Genomic DNA, 22,424 nt, shown 5'->3' on the forward strand with positions numbered 1-22,424 from the left:
GCAACCAAAACCAGAACCAGTGAAATTGGAGCCTGTCAAACTGGAACCAAAGCCAGAGCCAGCGAAATTGGAACCAAAACCAGAGGCAGTTGAACTGGAGGCAAAACCAGAACCAGTAAGACTGCAACCAAAACCAGAACAAGTGAAATTGGAGTCAGTTAAACTGGAACCAAAACCAGAGGTGGTGAAACTGAAACTTAAACCAGAACCTGTCAAACTGGAGACAAAACCAGCAAAACTTGAGCCCAAACCAGAACCGGTGAAATCAGAAGCTGTCAAACTGGAACCAAAGCCAGTGAAAGTGGAACAAAAACTAGGACCGGTGAAACTTGAATCAAAACAGGAACCAGTGAAACCAATCGAACCAAAACCAACAGCACAACCAGAACTGAGAGCAGAGTCGGTTGAGAGAGAACCGCTCCCCGTGCAGTCGGAGCCCGGAGCAGCGGTCGCCGATCACAGCGATGAGATCCCTGCCATGGGCCCAAGCCCGATAGTGAGCTCGGCCCGCAGGGTGACCCGCAGTGGGGCCGGCAGGGCCAGCAGGGCCGGCATGCCCTTGCTGCAGCTGCGTGGCCTCGCTTCTCCCCGCGACCCGGCAGCCGAGCGACTGATTCGCTCTCCGCCGGCGGGGATGTTGGCGGAGCCGCTCATCCTCGTGGAGCCGCCCTCCCCGCTCCCGCCGGCCTCCGACGAAGACGGCTTCCTCTTCTACCTAAGTCCTGAAGGGGCGGCGGCGGCGGCGGCGGCGGAGGAGGAGGAGGAGGAGGAGGAGAAGGAGGAGGAGGAGGAGAAGGAGTCGGAGGAGGAGGAGAAGGGAGGGCAAGGGAGCACCCTGGACAAACGTCTGGGAGACGGCGTAAATGAGGGGGGGACAGACGTGGCATTGACGCCGGCGAAGGAGATGCACGCAACAGGAATATCGCTACGGTTCGACAAGCGCATCTATGTCTTCAAGATGACAGGGACGGGAGTAGGAGACATTGCTGAATCGATGGAGGTAGAGGAGAAGGAGGCTGAGTCGCTAAGTGGCGACACTCGGGATGAGAGGGAGACGGAGACACCAGAAATTGTTGAGGAATCCACTCGAGAATTGACGCCACTCGAGGAGAAATCTGAAACTGCGCAGGGAGTCTCCACGGATGAGTTAACGTCGCAGGATGCCACGTTCCATGATGCGACATCTCGCGACACAAGCTCACAGTACGTCACCTCTCTCGACGTGACCCCTCTCGACGTGACCCCTCTCGACGTGACCCCTCTCGACGTGACCCCTCTCGACGTGACCCCTCTCAATGTGACCTCTCTTGACGTGACCCCTCTCAATGTGACCTCTCTGGACGTGACCTCTCTCGACGTGACCTCTCTCGATGTGACCTCTCTTGACGTGACCTCTCTCGACGTGACCTCTCTCGATTTGACCTGCCACGAAGTGACCTCCAGGGAAAGCGAGAGCAGCGATTACTATGACGTTGCCGAGGAGATGGGGTCGACGGATGAATCTGTCTCGGACAGCAGCTGGGGAGGAGGCACGGGGACTGTCGCTACGACGACGGCAACGACGATGGCTAAGACGACGACGACGACCGAAGAGAAAGAGAAGAAGAAAAAGAAAAAGAGGACGAAGGTGTTGGTGAGGAAGACCACGAGCACCGCCAGCACGAGCACCACGACGATGAGATTGGACGTGCGCAAGGAGACGACGCAAACGCAGACCGAGTGGGAGGACGTGCGGCGCGGTGCAGCAGCGTGCAACGGCACCGCGGCCAGTAGCGGGCCGCAACCCGAGGAACCAGCGTGGAGACGGGGCCACGAAGAGACGCCGGAGGGCACGGCGAGCGAAGACACCAGAGAGGTCGAGGAGTCCGGGACGGTGGCGGGCTTTGAGATGATTCTCCCGGAGGAGGCCGATGATGCGACAGCGCGCGGCAAGGAGATGAGGATTCGGAAGCCCAGAGAGGCAGTGGAGGTTGTGACGATAGTGCCAGGGGAGGTACGGGAGACACCGAAGGTGAGTACGACTGGGCCAGACGACGAGGAGGCGGCCATTGAGCTGCCGAGCGAGGTGGTGTTTGTCCTGCGGAGGCGATACACGCGACTCATCCGACTGTTGCGCCGAACGGTCACACGGACAAAAACCACGACCATCACCATCGTGACACTGCTGTACCTCCTGGAAACAGGTAACCTCCTCAATGTTGGCACCAGTGGGCGCGAGTCTGAGAGCGAGAGAGCGAAGCCACAGCAACACTCACCACATGGGGAACCACAACTCACGAAGGGACTCCCCCACATCACTCCATTGCGATGAGAGTGAATGGGACCCCGAATCGTTCCATCGTGGTAACCCGGTTCACTCCATTGCAATGAGAGTGAATGGGACTCCGCATCAATCCATCACTATGAGAGTGAATGGGACCCCGAAATACTTCATCACTCTATCGTGGGAAGTGCATCACTCCATCACTGTGGAGGTTGCGTGCTTGTGTGTAGAGACTGTTTATGCATATGTGGAAGCTGTGCGTGGGTGGAAGCTGTGGTGTGTGCATGTGTGAGGACAGTGCGTGTGTGTGGAAGCTGTAGTGTGTGCATGTGTGAGGACAGTGCGTGTGTGTGGAGGCTGTGTGTTTATGCAGGCGGTGTGTGTGTGGAGGTTGTGTGTGTGTGTTGTTGAGGATGTGCGTGTGTAGAGGCTGTGCGTGTGCGCCTGATGGAGTCTGTGTGAGTGTGGAGGCTGTGTGTGGGTGTATGGACGCTGTGCACGTGTGTGCAGTCTGCGTGTGTGTGGTGGCTGTGTGGGTATAGAGACTGTGACCACCCGTGACCACCCGTGACTGACTGTCCATGACTGCCTGTGACTGACTGCCCGTGACAGCACGTTACTGACTGCCAGTGACTGGCCATGGCCGCCGTGTCGTCCGTGTGGCCGTAGACTCAGACGTTGACGAGATGCTGCGAGGAGACCTGCACCTCGCCCTCGTCGCAGAGAAGCTCGACTCGGCCTGGCCTGGTGAGCGCACAACAACCGCCATTCGCCATTTTGTCGCGGTGACGTCACCACAGCGCTTGTCAGGCCAGGTACACTCCTGTCGCTGATAGGTCAAAGGACAGACCCAGTTGCCAAGAGTTGACTGAGATGACTGGCAGATACACCACCCGTGCCCCCTACTGTCCCAACTTTTAGCCGCCCGGTCCTCCGCTCATCGTGGTAAGCAACGCCCTTCTGCCCTCCGTTGTTGTTTGAGGGCAACTGCCTCCAACTGTCCAGTAGCGTCTTTCTTGACCCTCTTACTTAGAGGCCGATCTTGACACCACTGGTATTAGTCTTCGGCAAATCCACTCGGCTCCACATTCTTCTGTACCGCATCAGGCCATGTCTTCTCCATCCCACGCCACGTCCATTTACCCCCTCTATCTGGCCAAACAGAAGCTGCTTGGGCATGCAGTGGCTGAGAATGCAGGTTACATGACCCAGCCAATGCAGCCTTGCCTGCCAGAGGGGCTCACTGATAGGAATGTCTTCAGATCTTTCAAGGATGTGTGAGTTCCTTCTACAATCCAGCCTGGTTAAATGCAGGATATATTGTAGGCAGGCCAGCCTGAAAGTCTTAAACTAGTACAGATGTTCCACTAGAGGACATGATTCGCAAGCAAAAATAAGGGAGGGCATGACTGGCCGAGAAGACCTGAAGCTTCGTTTGGAGCGACAGACCAGGTAGCTTCCGCACAGCGTTACGCAGCTGATGAAAAGATTATGCCACTTGGCTAATTTGGAGGGAGACCTCTGCTATCAACCGAGGCTTGTCATAAGCACACTACCAAGGTTAAAAAACCTCTCCACTCATCACTCATAGCGAGTTGAAGGGGTGGAATATTGGATTATACTGGTAGGAACGAAGTGAACCAGCCTACAATAGATTATATCGTCCGTCCGTCCGTCTGATTTCCGATTAGGTGTAGCAACATCGCCCCCTACTGCAAACACTTGGCAGGACCCTACAAAAACCTTTAGACTCAGTGAGGCTTTCCTGGCTAAACAAGTGTAACATTCCCTTATAATTCCCTGAGATAGTTTTTTAATTCCCTGAGATAGTTTTTTATTAAAACATTTAAATTAAAAATTAACTCATTCCCTGAGATAGTTTTTAATTAAAACATTTAAATTAAAAATTGACTCACAGCGGCCTAAAGCCTACAGCTAGGCCTAAAGCCTAGAACTAGGCCTCAAACTCTCCCTTCGTATCGTATTTGTTCGTTCCTACCAGCCCACCCCGCAGGGACCTGTTAAAACATACCCAGGCAGGTGCTTAGTTTTGGTGGGGCTGATGGTAAGGCCCCACCTCTTTGCAGCATGCACCAGGTTCAGCAGCAGAACCTGCAACTTCTTCTCAGAGAGAGCAGGAAACACCGGATCATCACCGTAAATAGCATGGTTGACCAGTATGGAGCCATCCTTTTATCATGCCAGGACATCCATCGGCTTCCCATTTTATCTGTTCCAGATAGAAATTCCACTGCTACAGCCATGGAAGGTTTCTCAAACTACTTGGTCGAATTTTTTTTTATGTAGGAGCATCCCTGACACACCCCAAGGTGAATAGGGAATGGCTCTTACTCTTGGCCACGTAGCTTTACCTGGGCCTGCCCACCATCATGAAGGCCCTTATTGATCGTGAACAGAGTCAGGGACTCTGAAAGCATGAAGAACAACCCAGAGCCTTGACCTATTAATAGTATCCATATTTCTCCAGCATAAATACAAATTCTGATTCTGCATCATAGGTCTTGACCAGGTCAATAAAGCAGAGACGTAGGTCCTGTTGGAATTCGCGACAACTCTACCGTAGCAGACGGACAGAGAATATGGCATCTGTGCAGGACCGCCCTGGCTTGAAACGACATTGGAGCTCTGCAAGGCTCTCCTCAGCGTACCTGGCAAGACAATGTGAGGTCCCTTTTCTTAAAGACGGTGACCACCATGGCATCCTTCCAATCTTGCGGAACCCAACCAGTGGTCCAGACTTTAACAATTATGTCATATAGGGCAGTCTGCACACAAATGCCACCTTTCCTCAGCAGTTCACTTTGGAGATCATCTCTGCCCAGCGCTTTTATTGGTCTCAGACTTCATACTTCCTCAACAGATGGCACCTCAGCCAGCCACTTAGAGGGGGTGACTACTTCTTCCAATATTTGAGGCACCACAGCCGCAACAGGGTCATCCCCACTTTGCCCCATTATGTTTTCTGTGCTGAGCAAACCTGCAAACCTGTTCCTGGGGGTCGGAGATCGAATCGCCTTTCATTCCCCGAAGAATGATGATAGGTGTGGCACTCAAAGTTGCTTTTTTGATCGAATTAAAGAGTGATTTGTGATCATGGGTTGCTGAGGAGATGGAATCTGCCTCATAATTGCAGCGCCGCATGGCACTGCGGAGCCTGCAGTAAACCTCATTCTCCGACGTGGGATGCTGTAGATGGTGGGAGTGCACCTATTACGTTTGTTCATCCAACCGGTAACACCTCCTTAGTCAGCCAGCATCACTGAGGAGGTTTGGAAAGTGTACCCAAAAGCAGCCATTGCATCTACGTGAGCCACAGTCCTAACTCTTCGCCCATTTCCCCCCGGCATCAGAAGGGGGATGATACCAACCCCAGCTGCAAGCGATGATGACATTATAACGTGTAACTTTCATCAGCGAACTGAGAACAGACCACTGGGTTTAAATGGGATCCTAGATGGAGACCCACCTCCGGAATGGAAGAATGGCAGGTGCAACTTACAGATGACAAGTCAATGGTCAGTGGGCAAATCAGCTCCACGGTAGGTCCTGGTGTCAAGGACATGAGCCATCATCCACAGTTCCGTCCATATATAGTCCAAAAATTGTTCTTGCTTGGACCCGGCGTGCATCAATGATGTTGTGTGGATGCGCCGATGCCGGAACAGCGTGTTGCTAATTACAAGCCCATGGGCTGCACAAAAGTCTAGCAGCCTCCTACTGTTGTTATTGCTGATCTGGCCCATGCCTTCCAATCACTCCAGCCACTATGGTGGTTATGACCACCATGCGGGGAAAAGCCGATTGAATTGGCCTTCCCCCCCCCCCCTTCCATATAGCATTGCTCACATCCACCACAGCATTACCATCCAGCACCTCCGAGGAGGTAGGGCTTGTTTTTGCCTACTTTCCTGCGTGCATCTGTGTGCGTGTGTGCCTGCGTATGTGCAGCTTTGGCAGAGAAGATGGGGATTTCTCCAGATAAGCTGAAGGAGGCCGTGCAGAAAGCGGAGGAGGTGAGACCGGAACCTCGTGCGTGGGTGAGCGGTGTGGGTGGATGACCAGTGTGTGTGGGTGAGCAGTATGTGTGGGTGATGGTCTGTGTGGGTGAGCAGTGCATGTATGATGGTTTGTGTGGGTGAGCATTGTGTGTGTGGGCGACGGTGTGTAGGCTGTGTGTGGGTTATGACGATGCGTGAGCCCGTGTCCACCCGCCGTGACTTGGTGCTGTGATGGTGATGGCAATGGTGGCTGTGTGGTGCAGGGGGAGGGCGAGGAAGTGGCTGACGAGGTGGAGGAGCTGGGTCTGTCGATGGAGGCACAGAAGGCGTTCTGCCTCCTCAAGCTGTGGGCTCACCGCGAGGGCAACCGGGCCACCGGTGAGCCGGCGGGGATGGTTGCTAGAGGACCATTGATACTGCGCATTGTTACTCGGGAACTACACATCATTAGTAACCACAACATCATCACTTGTCTCTTAACTACACAACAAGAACAGGCAGACCATGTCTCGTTCACATCTCCGTCTCTCCACACAGCAAATAAGAATTTCTTACACATCCCGTAAACTGCACGGCGTTCTGAGAGCGAGGCGTTTCAGCGGCATTGATTCGGTACAAGCAAAGCTCTGCACTGGTTCCGACATTCAGTTTCTCATCAGCAGAGTCGCGCTGCTCGAAATCGACGTTAGCGAACGGCCAAACTGGCAGCAAGGGACATCTCTTCACAATGAGTCCCAGTTGAATACAGATGGTTTGGGGATTATAACGCAGCGATGTATCATCGTGCTTAACTTCACAGTGCCTTTACAGGTGGTGTGCTTCGATTTAAAGCTTTCGTGACTGCAGGATTCATAATCTTACTTCCTTCGGTAAAGTCACGTAGAAGGGAAATAATAAAATAATAATAAAATAAAACCACCACTTTTTTCTAATTTTCTTGCTGTGGTTTTCACACCTGACGATGATTGCTTGCGTTGCGATCGAAACGTCGCGAGAATTTAATAGTTTTATTTTTATTATTTTATTATTTCCCTTCTACGTGACTTTAACGAAAGAACCAAGAAGATGGTATATTGTTAATCAACCAGTAACGTGGTGTGCGGTTACTCATGATCATGATGTGTAGTTGCTAGGCACTCGGTGATGGTACTGCATGGTTGCTAGGCGACCAGTAACAATACGATGCTGTGTAGGGACAAGTAACAATACTATGTGGTTACTAATGATGTGTGGTTGCTTGGAAACCAGTGACGCTATGTGTGGTTACTCGGGGGGGCCAATGATGCTGCACTTGGTTGCTTGGAAACCAGTGAGGATGTGCGGTTGCTATCGATGTGTGTGGTCTCCAGGCACCCAGCTAGAGCGGTACCTGGTTGCCATGAAGAGGCCGGACGTGGCTCAGGTGGCGGCGGTAGGGGGCTCGGCGCCGCCCCCCCCTCACTTCCCCGGGATCCCCCGCAGCACCACGGGCCCCGAGCGCCCCACTCTGGAGCAAACAGGTGACCCCCCCCCCCCCCACTCCGACTCCAACCTCCAGGCTGGGTCGTCCCGTCACATCACACGCGCGGTCCCGCTTGGTTATGAATTCTTATTTATTTTCGTTGCAATTTATCTGAAATATCCGCACGGCCCCCCTGCCCCATGTTTCTCTTTGGTTGACTTTGCGTTTTTTTTTCTTCTCTGCTCATTCCATCTCACGCGTGACTTCACTCCGACGGCTCCCTACCCACTCTCCGCTCTCCGGGCTCCCTCCGCTCTCTCCCCGCTTTCTCTCTCTCCCCCTCCACTCTCCGTTCTCTCCGCGTCTCCATCCCACACTCGCCGTTGCAGCGCACGGCGCGGCCGTCCCTGCCGCCGTCGCCGCCCCCCCCGTGCCGAAGATCCACCTGCACGCCCTCTCCGAGCGATTTGATTTTGGTTGCCATGACGATGACGCGGACGACGAGGGTGACGACGCGGGCGATGTGCCCGTCCCGGCCCACGATGACGGCGACCGTGACGATGACTTCACCGCAAATTTCTCCGATATGTTTGCCAGCGCAATTCCACTGTGCACCACCTCCTCCTCCTCAACCGGCGCGGAGAGCGTTGGATTCCGCAACGTCCGAGACGCACGGCGAGGCCACGCAGAGACCCAGCCGGCGCCATCGTCATCATCGCTAGCATCCACACCACCACCGCCCCCACCACGATCGTCAACGCTGCCATCGCGAATGCCAACGCTGCCATCGCGACCATCGCAATCATCGGCGCTACCTCCGCTGCCACCGTCACGATCGTCGACGCTACCGTCACGATCGTCAGCGCCGCCATCAACGGGATTTTCGTTCACCCCACAGCGTTCGTCACTCCCCTCCGCCTCTCTGCCGCCTCGCATGCCACCCGCCGGTCCGTCACCGCCATCGCCACCCGCCCCCACCGCCACTCCCGCCACGCCGCCTCCTGCACCGATGCCAGATTTCCCGGCGTCGTTCGTGTTCACCAGAACAACGCTCATAACGAACAGGATGCTGACATCACCGCTCGCCACAACAGCCACGCCGCTCGCCACTCAAACCGCACCGCTCGCCACTCAAAACGCACCGCTCGCCACCGCAGCCACATCTCTGCTCGGCGCCTCGGCCGCACCACTCCCGTTCCCTGCCGCGCCGTCGCTGCCCCCTCGCGCTGGCGAGTTGTTTCCTGGGCTGCCGCCGGGGGTGCCCCTGGGAGCGAGGGGGTTCCCCTGCGAAGAGGGATTTTCCCCGGACTCGTTCCCAAACTTCCGCGTCACCACCGTGAAGAGAACGCGGCTCGCCGAGTTCAAGACAGGTGCGGGGGGGGGGGGGGGGACAACGTTGGGGTGCCTGTGCGTGCACCTCGCCTGGCACACGTGCAATGGCATATCGTCATTGTCGGTGGCGATTTGCGGGCTCTTCCCGTTGTTACGATTACGCTCGTTCACCCGGTTCAATTTCAAGTTCATTTATTAGCTATAGCCCTGTGAGCCCTTCGGCTCTTGAATCGGGTGCAACCGCAACAAACAAAAAACAAAAACATGAACAAAAAACATCTTAAAGTGAATGTGACTGAGTGCAAACAGAAAATCCAAGAAAAGACAGCAAAATATTGCAGAAAAAACACCATAAAGAGTCTCAGGAGGAGGGTCCTGCCAGGTTTGTCGCAGTAGCAGCAGCAGGGGAACATGCTGCTGCTGCTGGTCCTGCTTTGTGATCTCGGTGGAGAGATTTACAGGGAATTTGTCAGCAATGGGGACGTGGGTTTGGCCGACACCAGTTCCACGAGGTGTGCGAGTTTAGCTGTGGGAGGTGGAAACTGAAGAACCCGGAGAAAACACACTCGGAACAAGGGGAATACAAACACTTGCTACACTCACGTGCGTGTGGACGCGTGTGTACGCGTGTGTGCGCGTGTACGTGTGTGTACGTGTGCGTACGTGTGCACGCTATGTATGTGCGTGTGTGTACATGTGCGTACGTGTGCGTACGTGTGCACGCTATGTATGTGCGTGTGCGTACGTGTGCGTACGTGTGCACGCTATGTATGTGCGTGTGTGTACGAGCATGTGTGTAAGTGTGCGTATGTTTGTGCGCGCGTGTGTGCGTGTGTGCACGTGTGTGCGTGCGTGGCAGACCCCGAGTGGTCGGAGGAGCGAGTGCGCGCACTCATGGAGCGTCTGGAGAGGGAGACCGACGGCGCTCACGTGAACCTCTCGGCTGAGCAGATACGGGCGGCTCGCCGGTGCGGCACCGCACTCACTCACTCGCTTAACCACCCGCTCGGTCACATGCTCGTTCGCTCGGGGGTCTTTGTAATTTCGTAACCCCCCCCCCCACCCTCCCCACCATGCCCACAGACGAGGTCACGCCGAGTCGCCCCCCTCTTCTGGCGAAACAGCTCAGCGTGGGTTGTCCACCCCGGGAACTCTGGTCGGCTACCTGAAGGAGAGAGCCACGCAGCAGCCCCCCAGTGTCAAAGCACCCTCGAGCGGGGGTCATGAGGAGAGGGGGGGCCCGGGGGGCGAGGAGGTGGAGAGGGAGGAGATGAGGAAGAGAGCGGAGGAGGAGAGGAAGGGGAGGGAGGAGCAGGAGAGGAAGAGGAGGGAGGAGGAGGAGAGTGAGAAGGAGGAGAGGAAGAGGGAGAAGGAGGAGGAACAGAGAAGGGAGATGGTGAAGAAAGAGGAGAGGAAGAGGCAGGAGGAGGAGGAGAGAAAGAGGGAGAAGGAGGAGAGGGAGATGGAAGAGAAGAAAAAAGAGGAGAGGAAAATGGTGGAGGAGGAGAGGAAGAGGCTGGAGGAGGAGATGGAAAGGGAGGAGCAGACAAAGCGGGAGATGAAGAGGGTGGAGGAGGAGATGGAAAGGGTGGAGGAGGAGATGAGAATGGAGGAGCAGAGGAAGAGGGAGGAGGAGATGAAGAGGCTGGAGGAGGAGATGAAGAGGGTGGAGGAGGAGATGAGAGTGGAGGAGCAGAAGAAGAGGGAGATGAAGAGGGTGGAGGAGGAGAGGAAGAAGGAGGAGGAGAGAAAGAGATTGATGAAGAAGAAAGAGGAGGAGCAGAGGAAGAGGGAGGAGCTGAAGAGGGAGAAGGATGAGATGGAAAGGGAGGAGCAGAAGAAGAGGGAGGAGGAGAGGGTGGAAGAGGAGAAGAGGGTAGAGCAGGAGAGGAGGAAGAGGGAGGAGGAGAGGAAGAAAGAAGAGATGAAGAGGATGGAGGAGGAGATGAAGAGGGAGGAGCAGAGGAAGAGGGCAGAGGAGGAAATGAAGAGGGTGGAGGAGGAGATGAAAAGGGAGGAGAGGAAGAGAGAGATGGAGGAGAAGAGGGAGGAGCAGAGGAAGAAAGAAGAGATGAAGAGGTTGGAGGAGGAGGAGAGGAGGAAGAAAGAGGAGATGAAGAGGGTGGAGGAGGAGGAGAGAAAGAGGGTGGAGGAGGAGGAGATGAAGAGGGTGGAAGAGAAGAAAAGGGTGGAGGAGCAGAGGAAGAAGAAAGAAGAGCAGAGGAAGAAAGAAGAGAGGAAGAGGATGGAGGAGGAGAGGAAGAGAGTGGAGGAGGAGATGGAAAGGGAGGAGCAGAGGAAGAGGGTGGAGGAGGAGATGAAGAGAGTGGAGGAGGAGATAAAGAGGGACCAGGAGAGGAAGATGGAGATGAGGAGAGTCCCACCTGCGCCCCTGGCCAGAGAGGAGCCTCGGGGCGACGAGGAGGATGAGGATGAGGAGGGAGCCGGTCAGGGCGAAGAGGGGTCACCGGCTATCGCCGAAGGTCGGCTCGGAGCCATCCCCGAAGAAGTGGAGCCTGTGGAGGGCAACGAGGTGTCGGGAAGAATCCTGTCACGAGGAGGAGTTGAGGTCGTGGAGGAGGAGGATGAGGAGATGAGTCCTGATGAGGGTTCGCCTGTTGAAGAGGTAAGTAATATGTATGTTCAACTCCTTTCGCACCACATGTCGCCCAACTGTCGGAGGTGCAGGGTAAGGACAACAAAGTAAACACAAAAAGTAGCTCGAAAGAAATTAGTTTTCATTTCTTAATATCAGAAGGATAACCATTTTCTTGGTTCTTTCGGTAAAGTCACATAGAAGGTAAATAATTAAATAATAAAAATAAAACATAATAAAATAATTCTCACGACGTTTCGGCCACAACGCAAGCAGCTAGGTCTATTATTTTGTTATTTCCCTTCTACGTGACTTTACCAAAAGAACCAAGAAGATGAATCCCTGCAGTCACGAAAGCTTTAAATCGAAGGATAACCATTCCAGATGGCCGCATCTCAAAGCACGCAATGCAGTGACTGGCTTTGTTCGATTTCTAGCTAAAAGCCGCTGCGAGGATGACCCAGAGTTTGCGTGATGATTTAAGCTCCTTAACAAAATATGAAGGTATCGTGGTTCATTTGTGACGAGCACTGTGTGTAATGAGGGCAAACTTGTAATGTCTTCGTTCAGCAACCGGAAGCCAATGCAGCTGGGCGAGCACCGGATGGACATGCTCGGATCTTGCAATTCCCATCACGACACGAACCAAAGAATTTCATACATGCTCATGTTTTTTGCCAGATGTCCCGTAGAGTAGCGAGTTGCAAAAATCGAGCCTTGTCGATACTCGGCTACACGCCACCATGTTGGTTACATCATGGCTGGTATGAAAATTGCAGGACCCGACTGTATTTTGCGACATATAATTTTATAATATCGTGTTGAGGCTCTTTTTTAGATGAGTAGAAAACTGAATCTTGGAGTCTACAACGGCCACAGCAAATCCTCCAACAAATTGTTTCGCCTGCAGAACCGATTGCTCTCGGTTAAGCAGCATCTCGTTTCGTGCTAAACACACACGCGTGCGATCTTCGCGGTTACCGAGGCTCTCCATATCCAACTTCGGTTTCACTGCAGTGTACAATTGTGCATCATCGGCATATTCATGGGAACTTGATGGAATGCCTTGAGATGAAATCGGCAATTCGAGAGACGTATGTTTTAAAATAGGAAGGTCCAGAGGACGAACAGCTCTGGTACGCCAACTGGGCACGGCATCGGCGATGACTTTTCATCACCCAGCTAGACCAACTGTGATCGGCCATGTCGGTATGACTAAATCCACCCCAGTGCCATCCCCGACACACCGAACCTTGACCATAGCCACTCGATGAATACCTTGTGGTCGACGGTGTCAAAGGAGGCCAACCAACGCTGCGGGTGCTCCGATCATCCATGATTTTGTAGAGGTATTGAGTGATCTTCTTGGTTCTTTCGGTAAAGTCACGTAGAAGGGAAATAATAAAATAATAAAAATAAAACTAAATTAAATACAATTCTCACGACGTTTCGGCCATAACGCAAGCAAGCCGTCCTCAGGCGAAGAACAGGGCTGTCGGAAAGACAGCGTCTGAATGACGATGAATCCCTGCAGTCACGAAAGCTTTCAATCGTATTGAGTGATCTTTAGTAGTGCCATCTCAATGCTGTGGAATTTGCGGTATCCTGACTGCAATGGGTTGAATGCGCCCATCCTAAAAACGTGGGGAAGTAACCACTTCAGACCAAAGCGCTCTGACCCTTGAAATCGTACTCGGGTTTGAGATCGGGAGACAGTTCTGGGGGTCACTGGCTCAAGCCAATTTTTACAGGTAGGAACAACAGGTTCCACACTGCCCACCAGGGATTATTTGTCTGTCTGTCGTGCATACACGGAATTCCGCCCACCCATGCACCTCCCCACCGATCACCGAGCTACGCCGCGATTGGTTGACGATGTCGGGGAGGGTAGTGGGGAAGGGTAAACATGCCCACTCATCCAACTTCCCCCCCCCTGAACGCCACGCTGTCTAACCAAGTTCCTACCTGCCCACTCCGAAGGAACGTGTTTTTTCTAGAGCGGTGTTACCTGCGTCATTTCGAACCGGTCTGGGAAACCGCCCGAGTTGAACAAAATATTGGTGGACAATCAGCGGTGCAAGCAACGTCCGAGCATGATTTGAGAATCCACATGTGGATGTAGTTGAGTGGCGATGTTTTATTTGGCAGCCGTGCGGTGACCATCGACACCTCTGCCACCGACGCTGGTGCCAGCTTCTCGAGTTTTACATCGGTTCCATGTTGATCAAAACTCAAGATGGCAGACCGGGAGAATGCGTTTGCTTAAAGAAACTGCCGTCTTGATCGTCACTATTTTACTGGCGAAGAACGTCGCAAGTCCTGTGCACAGACCGGGTTGACTCGTTGATGGGTGCTTAGAGTGCAGCAGACCCCTTCACGACGCGCCACAAAGCACGGGGGGGTCGCGAGCCGACTCATTGATGTGCAGAGCATAGAACGATCTGCGTTGACTTGAAAATTAGTTGGTTGGCAGATGTACGGGCGGCTCTGTAAGCAAGTCGGACAGTCTTGAGCCTCCTCCAGGTCTGCTTTGCAGCGATCGCCTCCGGTGACAACCAGTTACCGCGCACTTTCCCCATTCTCTTTGTGCTGTTGAGCGTGTGTAGGAGGTGTCACGCGCTCTGGGCAGCCGAGAGACAACGAGCAGCTCCGACGAGGAGGAGCTCGTGACCACGCGCGTCATCAGGCGGCGCGTCATCATCAAGGTGAGGGTGCGCGAGTACTGAGTGTTGGTGGTTGTGGTGGTTTACATCCCCCACCAAAGATGGACATCAGTGGGGAGGGATGCAGGCAAGGCGAATGGGTCTGTTGCCTTTTATAACCTCCTGTTCCAGGTGATGGCTAGCCAAAAGCCTCCGTGAGGGTGAGTGGAGTTTGCATCATGGTTTATGCTCCTTGACGAGATCAGATAGGTATTGTGGTTCATTTGTGGCAAGCACTTCATACTGGTAGGAACCTCCTGGTTACACCAGCCCACAGGGGATTATTGTGTCTGTCCGTCGTGCATCCAAAAATGGGACGGGTGGGGCTGGGTGGAGAGGGGTGGGTGTGGAGGGGCTGGGTGGGGAGGGGCTGGGTGTGGAGAGGCTGAGTGGGGAGGGTGGGGATAGGTGGGGATAGGTGGGGGGTGGGAGGGGTGGGGCTGGGTGGGGGGTGGGAGGGGTGGGGCTGGGTGGGGAGGGTGGGAGTGGTGGGGCTGGGTGGGGAGATGCTGGTCACCCCGTGGTGCCCTTATAAAACTCAACGTTTAACCTACTCACGCCGGCTTGTGCCCACCCTCACAGTCGGGCATATGTGCGGGAATACACCATGCCGCCGTTGACCCTGGCCATTGACCGAGCAACCCAACGTTCCTACCAGCTCCCTCCGCAGGAATGTGTTTCTTGCGGAACGTGGACCCCTCTAATGGAACATGTGCCGGTTGTGAACATTCAGATTGCAATCCTGGGTTTAACCAGACTGGATTAGTGTGAGGAACTCACAGATTCTTCAGAGATCCGGACACAGTCCCATCGGTGAGCTACTCCGGCAAGCAAGGGTGGGTCACGTAGCCCGCATGCCCAAGCAGCTTCTGTTTGGCTAGACAGAGGGGGTTAAACGGGCGTTACATTGGATGGAAAAGACATGGAATGATGCGGTACAGGAGGATGTGGAGCTGAGTGGACTTTCCGAAGACTGGTACCAGCGGTGTCAAGATCGGCCTCTGTGGAGGAGGCTCGTGAAGAACGCTACTGGGCAGTTGGGTGCAGTCGCCCTCCAAAAACAGCGGAGGGCAGACAATCGATGCTTACAACAATGAGCAGAGTGCTGGGCGGCTAAAACGCAGCAAGTTGGCACAGGAGGGGTTCATCTCAGTCAAGCCATGACACCTGGGTCTGTCCCATGGCCTCCTGTGAGTAGTGAGGCTTCCACACTTCATGCGATGGCCTCAAAGTGCAGCTAGCTTGGCACAATCGTCATGGTAACATCACGACTTGGTGGCAAATGGTGGCTGTCGTGCGCATGCGTGTACGTGCATGTGTGTGCGTGCATGTGTGTGCGTGCAGGGCGAGGACGTTACGGACATGCCCACGGACTCGGTGACGGAGGAACAATTCACAGACGAGTTCGGCAACATTGTGACACGGAAGGTATGGGTCACTCACTCATTCGCTCGCTCATTCACGCACACTCGCTCACGCCGAGTTACAATGCCTAAACTCACTTGTCCTCTCTCTCTCTCCTCTCTCCCTCCCCGCGGCCCCCACTCCCACCCCCCTGGGACCACCCCCCACCCCTCCCTTCCCAGGTTACAAGGAAAATCATTCGAAGGATCCTGAGTCCCGAAACAGGCCCGACAACCGGAGGAGGCCTCCTGGACCCTAGCTGCCACGGCCAGCCAGGGCCAGCAGCCGCGCCGCTCACCGTGGGCTCCTCGCCCACCGTGGGCTCCTCGCCCGGCACCCAGAGGGGAGCAGCGGAGGTGAGCGACTCGGGGGGAGACGCAGCCCCAACCACGGCCGACGCGGGGGGACGGGAGAGACGCGCGGAGGGAGGAGACGACGCGCGGGAACGCCGCTCCCACGTCTACAAGAGAACCGTGGTTCACGCCGATGAGCGACACAGCGGGGTGAGGGGTGGAGGCGGCAGGGGGGTGGTTGGGGGGGGGGGTGTTCACTAATCGACCCCCCCCCCCCCACCGCGAGAGTGACCTCTTGACCCCTCCACCGGCACCGATCCACACACCGATTAATGCTGAATGCATGTGGCGTGCGGGCGCACCTATCCTGGCACGGGCAATGTGCAGATGTCACTGCCCACTGGCTTAGCGATTGGCATCTGTGTGAGTGTGTGTACGAGTGCTGAACCTGGAGCATGCTGCTCAGGGATGGGGCTTTCCTATCGGGCCCCACCAAAACTAAGCACCTGCCTCGGTATTTTTTGTCAGACCGTTCCATGAGTGATGGGGGCAGCCATGGAGAGAGTGGAGAGGTTTCTGTACCTGGGCAGTGTACTTCTGACCAGCTCCAGTTTGGCAGAGGAGGTTTCACTCCAAATGATTGAAGCGGTATTATCTTTTAAAGGGCTGCGTAACGCTGTGTGGAAGCTAACCTGGTCTTGTCGGCCACAGTCATGCCATCCCTTCTCTATGCTTGTGAAAAGTGCAGCCTGGCCCCGGTTTGAAACAATTAAGGCTGGTCTGCCTACAATCCATCCTGGGTTTAACCAGACTGGATTATGTGAAGAGCTCACAGATCCTTGAAAGATCTGGACATAGTCCCATCAATGAGCTCCTCTGGAAAGCGAGGCTGCATTGGCTGGCTTATGTAGCCCACATGCCCAGCCAGCACATGGCCAAGCAGCTTCTGTTTGGCCGGATAGAGGGGGCTAGAGAAGGGATGGACTGATGCGGTACAGGATGTGGAGCTGAGTGGACTTACCAATGACTGGTACCAGTGGTGTCAAGATTAACCTCTATAAAGATGCTCTACTGGGCAGTTGGGAGCAGCCTCCCTCCAACAACAGCAGAGGAGCGACCGCTCATAACAACGAGCAGAGCGCCGGACGGATAAAACCACAGCGAGTTGGCACAGTAGGGAACACAGGTGGCACATCCACAGTTAACCCATGGCACCCAGTCTGTCCCGTGAACTCCTCAAGAGCCTACCAACACTTCACAGGATGGCCTTAAAGTGCACCTCACCTGGCAAAAACGACACGGTGATGTCACCATGGTGGCGGAGGATGGCTGTTGCGTAACCAATGGCTGGGGGTGCCGAGGGTGTGTAGGTGCTCCTCACGGAGTGTAGCGGTGGCGAGGCGGTGCTGACGAGGGCGGTGAGCGACTCTGTGGTGACGGGCTCTCACGCCGAGCGTCGCCATGGAGACCCCACGCTCACCATGGACCTGAGCGGCGCTCACCTGGACTTCCAGCAGGTGCGCAGCTCCTCACCACTCGACTCGCTTCATTACGATACTGGCCACTCTACCATTCTACTTTGCTCTCGACGAACCCACCTTGACCTCCATGCCCCCCCCCTCACACCCCGTGCCCCCCAGGCTCTGCTGTATGCGGGGGCCCCCCCCCATGTGGGGGATGTCGACCTCCTGGAGTCGACCGAGACGGTGAACCCCGACGGGTCAACCACCACACGGTGACCACCACCACAACCACCACAACCACACGACAACTACAACCGCAACCACCAAATGGCGACCACCACAACCGCAACCACGCAACCACCACAACGCAACCACCACATGGCGACCACCACACCACAACCGCAACCACCACATGGCGACCACCACCACAAAAATCACCACACTGCATCAACCACCACCACAACAAACACCACCACAACAAACACCACAACAACCACCACCGCAATGATGGCGGATTGCAGTGAGACGCATAATTTCGATAACAATAATAGTAGTAATATAATGACACATGCACTCTCTCCCCCCTACTCCTTCCTTCACCTCCTCCGCACTCTCACTTGCTCTCGCACACACACACACACACACCCACTCGCACACTCACTCTCACTTGCTCTCGCACACACACACCCGCTCGCACACACACTCACTCTCACTCGCTCTCGCACACACACTCACTCTCGCACACACACTCGCACACACACAAACCCCCGCTCGCAGGACGCGCATGAGGAAGTCCACCTCCCGGGAACACTCGCGCACGCGCGCACCCAAGGCGAGCGCGCTGGAGCGGCCGGGAGAAGACAGCAGCGGATAGAGAACGGCTCGTGTGTCAACGGTCTCTGTACCATTGCCTCCCATCACAGCCCCCCCCCCCACCGCCTCCCACAGTCTCCCACCATCTCACACCGCCTCCCACTATCACCCACCGTCTCCCGGTCACACACATCCCAGATGGACACTTCCAAAAACCTGTCCGTGTCTCCTCCGCGTGTGTCTCCACCTCCCCGACCCGGCGCGTCTCACCGCCTCCATGTCGAGTTCACGACTGGTCGAACCACCAGGGTGAGAACTCCGAGACAGGGGTGAGTCTCATTCGCAAGAGTGAGCCGGGGGGGAGGGGAGAGGAGGGGGATCACCACAATGACAAAAGCAAAACCGATTAAGTGAAGTGCAACAATGAAAAGCAAAGGGCCATTTGCGCGGAAAAAAACGACCGTCTTCGCTCGCGGGAGAAAAGGAGGATATCGCACCGACGCAAATGCGTGTCGAGCAATGGACTCCCTTGTAGCCGCGAGGCCCCCGCCCGTTGATGCCGAGACCGATCTCGGCACAGCAACAAAGCCGCGGCTCCAGCGACGTTCACCAGGGCACACGGGGTGCGGTGGACGGGGGGCCACCGTCGGACCGACAGACGAGAGTGCGATCACTGCAGGCGCGAGTGACGTCGACAAGATTCCACAGCTCCACCTCTCCCACCCGTGTCTGCCCCCCCCCCCCCACGTCACCCCATGCATGCATGACCAAAGCAAGAGACCCCCCCTCGCACCGATCTCCAAGGAAGGAGGGGGGGGGCGGCCCTGATCCCCGCATTGCTTTTCTCTGCCCCACCACCCACACCCCCACCTTTCCGAGCATGTTTGCTATAGCATAGGGGGGGCACGGGGGGGAGGCCCGGCACCCGCTCCCCCCTTATGTTCTGCTGAGGTATCTCCTGCTGGGTATTGAGCATGCGTGCTTGCGATGGAGCTCACCTCTACTCAACTCAGCCGGTTCCAATACGGACCCCCCCCCCCCTCCACCCCCACCCCCGCTTGGACTCTGCGCTAGCCAGGGCCGTGTGGATACAAACTCGCATGGGCAGTGGGTGAAAGCGCTTGAGAGAGCCCAGCAGGACAATCGCCACCACAACCGCCACTACCACCACAGCCATTGACGCCAGCGAGAGGGGTGAGGAGTGGCCCAATTGGTAGATGTGGCAGGCAGGCAGGCAGGCTCGGCATGGGGGTGTACCCTGGTGGGATGTGCCCTCTGCCATGGGAAGGGCGAGCGAGGGGGTTGAGTGCGGGCGAGGGTGGTGGGTCCTCCCCTCTCACGTTTGAGAGTTTACTCCGGCTTTTGTCGTTAAAAAAAAAACCTTTTATTACTTACGCAAAAAATATTTAAGCCAACTCCAGCTGTAATGACTAATCGTACCGGCGATGATGAAGCTATACCCTGTAAGTACAATGACGAGGATGAATCGCTGTGGTTGCCTTCACGTAACGATGTGGCGCCCCGTGCCCAGATGCATGAGCAGCCAATTAAACTTAACGAGCTGCACCCGCTGTGTGATTGTCGTTACACATCCGCGTGTTATGGGTACACGCGTGAGTGTGTGGGTACACGCGTGAGTGTGGGTACACGCGTGTGCGTGGGTACACGCGTGAGCGTGGGTACACACGTGTGAGTGTGGGTACACGTGAGTGTGTGTGGGTACACGCGTGAGTGTGGGTACACGCGTGAGTGTGGGTACACGCGTGAGTGTGGGTACACGCGTGAGTGTGGGTACACGCGTGTGTGTGGGTACACGCGTGTGTGTGGGTACACGCGTGTGTGTGGGTACACGCGTGAGTGTGGGTACACGCGTGAGTGTGGGTACACGCGTGAGTGTGGGTACACGCGTGAGTGTGGGTACACGCGTGAGTGTGGGTACACGCGTGAGTGTGGGTACACGCGTGAGTGTGGGTACACGCGTGAGTGTGGGTACACGCGTGAGTGTGGGTACACGCGTGAGTGTGGGTACACGCGTGAGTGTGGGTACACGCGTGAGTGTGGGTACACGCGTGAGTGTGGGTACACGCGTGAGTGTGGGTACACGCGTGTGAGTGGGTACACGCGTGAGTGTGGGTACACGCGTGTGAGTGTGGGTACACGCGTGAGTGTGGGTACACGCGTGAGTGTGGGTACACGCGTGAGTGTGGGTACACGTGAGTGTGTGTGGGTACACGTGTGAGTGTGGGTACACGTGAGTGTGTGTGGGTACACGCGTGAGTGTGGGTACACGCGTGAGTGTGGGTACACGCGTGTGAGTGTGGGTACACGCGTGTGTGTGGGTACACGCGTGTGTGTGGGTACACGCGTGTGTGTGGGTACACACACGTGAGTGTGCGTACACGTGTAGAGGTGTAATTGTGCATGGCCACGGATGTTGAGGTGTAATTGTGCATGGCCACGGATGGCCAACAAACACAAGGGGCGGGGTTACGGCCGTACACAAGGGTGGCGCTCGCACCGACGTCCGCACCTGCATCCCCCACGGGCCCCCCCGGGGGCCGAGTCCTATAAAAGGTGATGAGCCGGAGGGCTCGGGGTGGGAACTCAGCTTTAACCAGAGAAGAAGGAAATCTACTAGAATAGGCCCCAGAGCTCCCCTGGCTCGCTGTCCTTATAAGGGCCGACCAGGGCAAGCCGGTGGCGTGGCCCCGAGAGCCCAGACTGACAAGCTGGTCTGGAGACTCAGGGAGCCGGGATCCCAGCTTGACCAGGGCTGGGATAGATAGCCTCCCCTAGCTCCGTAGTGGAGGAATTGGGCATAGGTTAGCGGGGTTAGCTGTTGTGTATCCCTGTAGCCAAGTGACCCGTAATTACTGTGTGTGCACAAGTTGGTGTAATAAACAAGTGTGCCTCCGATCCTGTCGTCAAGCCTCCTACATACTTACTACATCTGGCGTCAGAAGTAAAACGTTCAACGATGGACACACGAGGGACGACACGTACCAGGGAGTCGGAGATGGAAGACGCCGCGGCCGAATCACCACCAGAGATGGCCGGGGTCGGATCGGAGCAGCCGGGGCCGAGTACGCCCGCGCCGCTACGACAGGAAGGGGGGGATGCGTCGGCCGAAGGACTCCGGCTGGCTCACTCCCGCCTGGCGGAGCTGCTCTACGCCGCGGCCGCCGCGTTGGAGGAGATCACGCGGCTGGGGGCTGGAGGGGCAGCGCGGGACGACGACAGCAGCCGACGCGCGACGACGTTTCCCGCCACCCCGACGCGGCTCGCGGTTAAATTTCCCGCCATCACTACAGTGCGAGCTGAGGGCGGAGCCGGCCCGCGTCAGGTGACTGCTGAGCGCCAAGCACAAGCCGTGACATCATCAACACCGGCCAGCGCGTCAACATCAGAGCGACCGGCGATGCCATACTCACAGCCCGCCCACACTGTATCATCTGCTGGGAGCGACGGAGAGCGATCGGCAGCCACGGACGTCGCGTTACAGCAGCATCTGCCGCCTCTCAAAGAATTCGTGGGCGCCGACGGAGACTGGGGCGGCTTCAAAAGGCGGTTCATCGCTCATCAAGAAATGGCGAACTGGACGGACGCCGAGGCACTACGCGCGCTGCCGGCAATGCTGGACAACGACGCCCTGGCTACCCTCACCTCGGCGCCTAGGGAAAAGCGCGCCACACTGCACCTGGCGCTGCAGCTGCTGTCAGCCGTCTATGGGCCGCCTTCCGACTGCAGGCAGCTGTTCCACGATCGGCATCGGGGCGCCAACGAATCGCCCCTGGCCTTCCGGACGGCTCTCCTGGCCCTGGCGAAGGCAGCTTTTCCACGGATGGACGAGGAGGGAGTGGACGCCATGGTGGCTGAGAAGCTGCTGCTACTCGCTGATGAGCTGGACGTCAACGTCTTGGCTCAAGACGACGCAGAGATGTCGTCCCTGCTGGTCGCGCGCCACATCCACGGGGGCTTGCGGTCCCTGCGTCGTAAGGCGGCCAAGGGGGTGGCCGGCCATGCCATGGCGGCCACCGCCCTCCCATCGGAGGAGGTCTGCGGGGTGGAGCGGCGGGGGGAATGGAGATCGGCGGCACC

General features: G+C 56.1%; 1 protein-coding gene across 1 annotated transcript in view; it reads left to right on the plus strand.

The window, feature by feature from the left end:
- Nucleotides 1-19,876, plus strand: part of LOC133341979 (ankyrin-3-like) — a 105,539-nt gene extending 85,663 nt beyond the window's left edge. The window contains exons 42-54 of the mRNA XM_061550824.1: nucleotides 2,933-3,010; nucleotides 6,233-6,297; nucleotides 6,546-6,660; nucleotides 7,632-7,781; nucleotides 8,113-9,093; nucleotides 9,915-10,023; nucleotides 10,139-11,681; nucleotides 14,258-14,356; nucleotides 15,698-15,781; nucleotides 15,940-16,260; nucleotides 17,421-17,567; nucleotides 17,691-17,785; nucleotides 18,291-19,876. Of these exons, the coding sequence (XP_061406808.1) occupies nucleotides 2,933-3,010; nucleotides 6,233-6,297; nucleotides 6,546-6,660; nucleotides 7,632-7,781; nucleotides 8,113-9,093; nucleotides 9,915-10,023; nucleotides 10,139-11,681; nucleotides 14,258-14,356; nucleotides 15,698-15,781; nucleotides 15,940-16,260; nucleotides 17,421-17,567; nucleotides 17,691-17,785; nucleotides 18,291-18,387 (3,884 nt within the window). The 3' untranslated portion in view covers nucleotides 18,388-19,876. The remainder of the gene's footprint in view (nucleotides 1-2,932; nucleotides 3,011-6,232; nucleotides 6,298-6,545; nucleotides 6,661-7,631; nucleotides 7,782-8,112; nucleotides 9,094-9,914; nucleotides 10,024-10,138; nucleotides 11,682-14,257; nucleotides 14,357-15,697; nucleotides 15,782-15,939; nucleotides 16,261-17,420; nucleotides 17,568-17,690; nucleotides 17,786-18,290) is intronic.
- The last annotated feature ends 2,548 nt before the right edge of the window (nucleotides 19,877-22,424 follow it).

The sequence above is a fragment of the Lethenteron reissneri genome, chromosome 2 (assembly GCF_015708825.2).
Source record: "Lethenteron reissneri isolate LAM-NWPU_2019-01 chromosome 2, ASM1570882v1, whole genome shotgun sequence".
Lineage (NCBI taxonomy): Eukaryota > Metazoa > Chordata > Hyperoartia > Petromyzontiformes > Petromyzontidae > Lethenteron > Lethenteron reissneri.